The sequence below is a fragment of the Lathyrus oleraceus genome, chromosome 1, assembly GCF_024323335.1.
Source record: "Lathyrus oleraceus cultivar Zhongwan6 chromosome 1, CAAS_Psat_ZW6_1.0, whole genome shotgun sequence".
NCBI lineage: Eukaryota > Viridiplantae > Streptophyta > Magnoliopsida > Fabales > Fabaceae > Lathyrus > Lathyrus oleraceus.
The window spans coordinates 39,512,504-39,521,059 of record NC_066579.1 but is presented as its reverse complement, the minus strand read 5'-3'; the positions used below and the strand labels follow the sequence as shown (position 1 = coordinate 39,521,059).

Sequence of the window (8,556 nt, the reverse complement as noted above, 5' to 3'; positions counted from 1 at the left end):
AGATAATGTTATGTTCTTATAATGTTATGTTATGAGGATATGTTTATCTGATATATTGAAAATATTGTCACTCAGATATATTAATTGATATAACTTGAACTCAAAATACAACCAATATACTTAACATTGGCCTTGTTTGAACATTAATATGTGAATATCCAAAATGAAGCCCAAGACGCTACTTGAGTCAAAATGAAACTACTTAATTCATAAAATACTTAAGTCATACAATACAACCAAAATAAGTCATAAACTACTTAAGTCATAATGAAACTATTCTTGAGTTGGTTGAGGAGCTTGTGAACTTTGAGCAATTTCTGTTTGCTTTTCTTTGGACTTTTTTGTCCCCTTTCCACCTTTCACTTTCTTAATCTTCTTTTACTTATTACCACCATTTGGAATTGCTCGGTCAGCTGCCATTTTGCCTTTACAACTCCTTTTATTATGTCCCATAGCACCACATTTTGTACATGTGACAGTTGAAAATCTCCTCAGTAGTATGTGGGGATTTCTAGGTTCATCATTCATCTTGTTCCTCTATTTTTTTGTCCTTCCTATGGCCCTCCTCATCCATAGTGGTGCCATTGTATTCAAATCATTTATATGCCACAATTATGGCTCATTGGTTGGATACATAATATTTGAGTAAGTGTCCAGAAATGTAGATTTTCTAAACAAAGCAAATGTCCATAAAAAAAACCAAGTATACAAAAAAAAAACATAAAAAGTATACATAAACAAAACAGACCTATAGCATGCAACAACATAATCCTTAAGGTGTTTCTTGATGTTTCATATGCAGGAAGTTACATGACAACAAGGTATACCAGACAAGTCCCACTTTTTGCATGAGCAAGCTTCCTTTTTACGATCAACACAGTAAGTTTCAATGCCATTGGTGACACCAAATATTGATAGGTCATCATCACCATACCACGTGGGACTCCATCCTTCTGCTTGCTTCTTATTCTTCTCAGTAACCAGCTGAATTTTAGGACATATGGATCCAGTGTAGCCATGTAACAACTCCTTTTGACTTGTCATTCTCTTGGTGATTTAATGCTTGATGTCTTCCAATAGAGTGATAATAAGCTTCTCCCTATTCTCCAACATTGCCCTATTGAATGCTTCACACATATTGTTCACTTGTAAGTCACACTTTGAATATGTTCTGAAGTGTGATATGCTTCAATGGCAAGCAAGGACATCTACCATATCTTTCCATGCATCCTCTTTCATTGCCTTCATCCTCAACATCGCCCTATCCCATGCTGGAACTGTTGTTGCCCTAGCAGTTACCCACAATACTTCCTTTAATTCCAACCCAGGGTGTTTCTTCTTCCAATTTCCATATAAATGATTCAAACATAATTTGGACTCCACATTGGCACGAATGCCTTGAACAACTGGAACTAGTCTCTATCACATGCATAATATGTATAATATGTAAACATCTAAATGCATAATATGTGAAAATCTAAATGCATAATATGTAAACAAGTAAATGCATAAGTATAAGTATAAGTATAAGTGTTTTAACTTTTGCTAGTCTAATATAATTGCATAGGACCTCTGACTGTATCCTTCCAAATCATGCATAAGAAGGTCTAAAAACCATTTCCATGAATCTTTTGTTTCAGCTTCAACTACAACATATGCAATTGGAAAATTTTGGTTATTGTCATCCCTTCCTACTGCTGCCATTAATTGTCCACCATAATCCCCTTTTAAGAAACATGCATCCAACCCAATAAGGGGCATGCACGGCTTTGCAAATCCTGCCTTGCAAGCCTCTAAAAAGACATAAATTCTTTCAACCACATGGTTGCCATTACTATCAACACATTGTATTATAACTGTATTATTAGGATTTGATTCCAATAACTCTTGTCCATAACTTCTCAAATGAGTGAATTGCTAAATACCAACCCCTTAAACTAACTCCATTGATTTCCTCTTTGCCCTGTATGTTTGATCATGTGATAGTTTCACTCCTTATCTCCCAACAGCTTCAGCTCTGAAGCCTAATGGTTTGATATGAGTACTATGTCTAAGTATGTTTGCAAAACGTACATAAATCCAGGATTTCAAAGCATCTCATCATCTTCAATTCAATCTATGTATACACACAATCAAACTACACATAATCATTTTTTGATTCGGTGTCATCTAGATTAGGATTGATAACTTCCAATTAGGTTTGTTGTACCGAGAATATTGGGTTGTGATATTTTAGGGATTCAAATAAGAAAACCGAGGTGGAATTTTACTTCAAGATCTTTAGGGTTTGAAGGTTTTGGACAAGGTTGTGCAATTCGGATCCGATCAGGTGAAAGCCTTGGGACTAGGTGTGTCGTGCAAGGGAGTAGCGTGAAACGGTGGATCGTGTTGACAAATCTTGGGTTCAACAAGTGTGTACTTGTGATTAATTCATACGGGTGAAAGACTTGAGACAAGCAGGTCGTGCAAGGAAGCAACAATAACAGGTGAATTGAAGCATCATTGTTGGTGTCTTGATCAATTTTTGGTCAAGATTTTTGGAGGTGTTAGAGTCAAGAATAAACTTAGGGTTTATGGGATTTGATTTCTCATCTCTTATATACATAAATTTGTAAAGTAAGATTTATTATAATAATATCTCAATTCAAATTCGAATTAAGGTAGATGTACTCATAGTGAGGTCGATTGGGGAACTGCCTAAACAAATCCTTGTGTACTCTCTCTCTCTCTCTCTCTCTCTCTCTCTCTCTATATATATATATATATATATATATATATATATATATATATATATATATATATATTTATTTATTTATTTTATTCGTAAATTATTGTTTACTTTGATCTCTTGATCAACATTGTTTGGACAATAATTTTTTGAATCATTTGTAAACTACATTCTCGAGGATCAAGTTATTCAATTCTTGACTGGATTGAATGAACAAATTTCTATGGTCATAACTCAAGTGTAGTTAATGGACTCCTTCTCATCTATCAACAAAGTATATTCATCGGTTGCAAAGGAAGAAAGCAATACTACTTTTGTGTCTGTTGTTAATGAGTCCAATATTCTCACAAATGCCTATGATGCTAAACAAATTTATGGTTGGGGAAGAGGAATCAATTATGAAGGTAATGACCATAACAATTCTAGATATTGCATCATTATCATAAATATGGCAATACCAATGATTTTTGTTACCAAAAGAATTGTCATCCACATGTTAACAAACCTTCATCATCTTCCAAAACCTACAACAACACTGCTAATGAATCTCAACAACCTCCTTCATCCTCATACATGAATCAACAAAAACCTAATATATATGGCTTAACTCAAGAGAAGTATGATTTACTCGTGTGTTTGCTTTAGCAAGAAAATTTGTTTGTTCAAGCTCTAATCAACTCAACACCTCTATCTCAACTCATTCTGGTCTTACATCATATGAGAAACATAATTCAGGTGTTCCTAGTGTCATTACTTGTTCTGCAAGTAACAAGTCCAATTTGTAACTGCTTGATTCAGGAGCAAATGATCGTATTTGTTTTTCTAGACACTTTTTATGTCATTTTATAAAATAAGGCCTATCCAAGTTCATTTTCCTAATGGAAATTCAGTACAAGTTAGTTATGCAGGTAATTTATAATTCTCATCTAGTTTATACATTACAAATGTGTTATACTCACCTGATTTTAGACTGAAATTAATTTATGTTTCCAAATTATGTCAATCTTTAGAATGCATTGTCCAATTCACAAATAATATGTGTCATATTTGTTGAACATGTGACTTCAAGCACAAGAGGAGAAATAAATTGTGGTATTTAAAATTCGTGATTAATTTTATATTTTTCTCGATTAAAACCGTGTTAGTAATTTTATTTGAGTAAATTGTAGCTGAAAAAATAATGAAACTAAGTAGCGGAAATTAAAAGGATAGGGTTAGATTTTCACAAGAGATTTATACAGGTTTGACTGAATGTTGGCCTAGCCCTTTCTCCAAGAGGTCTTCTTATGAGCTTGACTATAAACTTTGAGCCTTTGAAGATTATGGCCATGAACCTTTATAAAATATGATCTTGACTTTTACATGCTTATCCTCAACCACAAATAGCTTTTACAGCCATAACCTTCCGAGATGTTTGGGTTGATCTCAATAACCAAATCAATTTTTTTTCCAGAAAAACTCAATAAACAACAACAGAGATTTTATGATTGTTTTATCTTACGAACCAAACTCAATCTTCTCAATAGTATCGCACTACCGAGAATTAAACAAACAACACGACCACTTGCAAAATTCTTCCTCACAAGCGAAGTTTCACTCGCAAGCACTAAGGCGATTTTAAGTGAAATATATATTTTATAGAGAGAGGGGAGAGATTGTTGGAGAGTGGTGTGTAATGAAGCAATGCAAGTTGAACTATAAGCTCTTGAGAGAAAAATCACTTGGAAAACTATTGACTCACCACCAAACATCAAACCAATTAGCTATAGATGGATCTATAAAATCAAATATCATGTTGATGGCTTACTTGAAAGGTTCAAGGCACGACTAGTAGCAAAGGGATACAACCATATTGAAGGCTTCGATTACTTTGACACTTACTCTCTTGTTGTAAAAATGACCCCAATGTGACTGGTTATTTCCCTAATAGTCATCAATAACTAGTTTATCCATCATTTAGATGTCAACAATGTATTTTTGCATAGAGATTTGCAGAAAGATGTATACATGACCAATTCACCAGGAACCAAACCAGTCAAACCTAATTAAGTGTGTAAATTTATCAAATAATTATATGGCCTCAAACAAACAAGCAAAAAATGGTATGAGAAACTCACATCCTTCTCATTGCTCATCATTTCTATCAAGCCAACGTATACCATTCTCTCTTCATCAAGAAAACGGCTAGCACATTCACTCTTCTCTTGGTGTGCGTAGATGACATCATCATTGCAGAAAACCCGTTGGCTGAATTTGATTACATCAAACAGGCCCTACATCATATCTTCTAAATTAAGAATCTTTGTAAACTCAAGTACTTCCTTGATCTTAAAGTAGCTCACTCCAAACAAGGAATCACATTGTGACAAAGAAAATATTTCCTGGATCTAATTTATGATGTATGATTACTTGGATCTAAACTTGCCACCACATTTGTAGACCCTACCAATGAATGATATCAGCCATGCCTATACAGATATCCCTAACTATATACGACTTGTTGGAAGACTCTTTTACCTCGCAGCCACTAGATCTGACATTATTTTTATCACACAACAATTGAGTTAATTCCTTACCAATCCCGCCACCAATCACTACAAAGCAAACACTAGAAATATGAGATATCTAAAGGATTGTCCTGCTCGTGAAATATTCTTCTCAAATCCTCAACTCATAGATTTTTTGGATGTTGACTACGTCGGGTGTATGCAGACACACGAAGATCCAGCTCCGCACAATGCTTCATCATTAGTAAATCTCTCATATTCTGACACACCAAAAAGCAATTGATTGTCTCACATTTATCATTTGAAGTTTAGTATCTGGCTTTTGCAGCAGTCACCTGTAAACTACAATTGTTGGTCTATTTTCTATATGATCTCCAAATCCAATGCAACAAATCTCATGTTCTATATTATGACAATTTGTTGGTTTATCTTCTTCATGTCTCCAAATTCAATGCAACAAACCTCATGTTCTATATTATGACAACTTGAGTGCATTCCACATCACATCGAATTCTTCATTCCAAGAACGCACAAAACATCTAGAAATAGATTGCCACATAGTTCATGAAAAGGTGCAAGCAAATGTTCTTAAACTACTTCTTGTATCTTCCAAATATCAATTAGTTGACTTCTTCACCAAGTCTCTTCTACCTCAGTTATTCCATCTTCTTTTATCTAAGTTGGGGATGATTAACATCTATCCTTCAACTTTTGGAGAGATATTACACCACACATAACTCATATCATGTAAGTAACAAGTTAGTTAAATGAATAACTAACTTGTTACACAAGCTACCAAAATTAGTTAGAGTTTGTTAGGTACCTAAATCTAGTTATAGTTGTCAGAGATTGTTAGAAGTTATGATAGTATAGAAATGCTCCACCATAACTTTGATGCATCTTGTACCTTACTATAAATCTCTTGTAACCCTTCATTCATAATCAATGAAGATAATCCTTTTCTCATAACAGAACATTAAGTTTGTTTTCAATGTTGAATGAACCGTTTCTTACATGCTCCATGACGGAGGTTGTAACATTTTTAGGTTATTCGATCTAGTAGAAGATGCTGACCAAATATTCAAGAGTAACATTTCTGTCCACAGTGATAATATTGTAATTGTATCTCTGTGTGTCTAATATGATCACATGTGGTGTATATTTATATGCAAATAGGGAATATACAATAGGAAATAATATCAATTACAGTTATGACTAATTGAATATCAATCAATACTAATTGATTGATAACATATTCTTAACACTCCCCCTCAAGCCGGATCGTATATATTGTATGATCCGAGCTTGTTACAAATATAATTCACTTGAGAAACCTTGAGAGACTTGGTAAGCATATCAGCCAATTGATCTTCAGATTTGACAAATTTCGTGGTTATTTCTCCCGACAGTACCTTGTCTCTTACATAGTGACAATCTATTTCTATGTGCTTGGTCCGTTCATGGAAAACCGGATTGGACGCAATGTGGAGTGCCGCTTGATTGTCGCATATGAGTTTTGTGTTCTGAAGGTCACCAAACCTAAGTTCTGAGAGCAAATTCTTAAGCCAAGCAAGTTCTTTTGAGGCTGCTGCCATAGCCCGATATTCAGCTTCAGCACTAGATAATGCAATTGTGTTTTGTTTCTTGCTTCTCCATGAGATCATATTTCCTCCAATAAGAACACAATATCCAGAAGTGGATCTCCTATCCGACGGTGATCCTGCCCAATCTGCATCTGAGTAACAAGTGATTTTAGCATCACCCTTATCTTCATATAATAGGCCTTTTCCTGGTGCATTCTTTATATATCTGAGAATCCGAATAACGAAATTCCAATGAATATCACAAGGAGCATTAAGGAATTGACTCACAATACTCACTGCAAAAGTAATATCCGGTCTGGTGACGGTAAGATAATTTAGTCTACCCACTAGACGTCGATATCTTCCCGGGTCTTTCAACAACTCCCCCTGACCCAGAAGAAGCTTGACATTGGGATCCATAGGAGTATCAATCGGACGACAGTCAAGCATACCAGTTTCAGTTAGGGTGTCTAATGCATACTTACGTTGGTTAATTGCAATGCCTGATGAGGATTGTGCAACCTCAATACCTAAGAAGTATCTGAGTGGACCCAAATCTTTTGTCTGAAAGTTTTTGAAAAGATGAGTTTTGAGTCGCTGAATATCGTCTGTATCGTCTCCAGTGATAACAATGTCATCAACATAAACCACAAGAAAGATGTGTTGTCCGTTGGAAGAGTGAAGGAAGAAAACAGAATGATCTGCTTCACATCTAGTCATACCAAACTGTATCAAGGCAGAGCTGAAGCGACCAAACCAAGCACGTGGAGATTATTTTAGCCCATAAAGAGATCGATTGAGCCGACAAACAAATCTTGAATTACCAGGAATAGTAAAACCTGGAGGTTGATCCATATACACTTCCTCCTCCAATTCTCCGTGTAAGAATGCATTTTTAATATCCAACTGATGAAGCGACCAATGATTAATAGCAGCCAATGCAAGGAAGAGACGGACTGAACTAATCTTGGCCACTGGAGAAAAGGTGTCACCATAATCAAGGCCAAATATTTGTGTGTATCCCTTGGCTACCAAACGAGCTTTAAAACGATCAATCTGACCATCTGGTCCAATTTTCACTGTATAAACCCATCGACAGCCCACTGTAGTTTTGTCTGGAGGTAAAGGAACAATGTCCCAAGTGTTATTTGAATGCAATGCAGTCATTTCTTCCACCATCACCTGACGCCAATTGGGGTCAGTCATAGCTTCACCTGTAGACTTAGGAATAGACACAGAATCCAAAGCAGACACAAAAGAAACATAGGAAGTAGATAGACGGTCATAATTTAAAGCGCAGACATATTTAGGATTTGGATTATGAGATCGAATACCTTTTCGTAATGCTATTGGAAGGTCAAGTTCAGGTGACGTAGCTGGAGGAACAATTGGAGTAGGAGATGGTGCTGGTGGATCAATATCATCTCTAACTGTCGATGGACGCGTTGTGCGTCACTGATATACCTGCAAAGGAGGTTTAATGAGTGTGGGGATGACAGAAGGGATATCTTGATCATCTAAATTACAAATCTCCTGGGAGGACGAAGAGGCAGAGAAAAAAGGAGAACCTTCAAAAAATGTTACATCGGAAGAGACAATGTACCGTTGAAGTTGAGGACAAAAACAACGATATCCCTTTTGTATACGTGAGCAGCCTAGAAAAATACATTTGAGAGATTTAGCGGAAAGTTTGTCTTTACCTGGATTAAGATCATGAACAAAGCATGTGCAACCAAAC

At 35.6% G+C, this 8,556-nt stretch overlaps 1 protein-coding gene across 1 annotated transcript; it reads right to left on the bottom strand.

The window, feature by feature from the left end:
* Positions 1-6,506: 6,506 nt before the first annotated feature.
* LOC127089713 (uncharacterized mitochondrial protein AtMg00810-like) lies at positions 6,507-7,538 on the bottom strand. Its single transcript, XM_051029369.1, has one exon. The coding sequence runs from the start codon at positions 7,536-7,538 to the stop codon at positions 6,507-6,509; it is 1,032 nt and encodes a 343-aa protein (XP_050885326.1).
* Between the last annotated feature and the right edge of the window lie 1,018 nt (positions 7,539-8,556).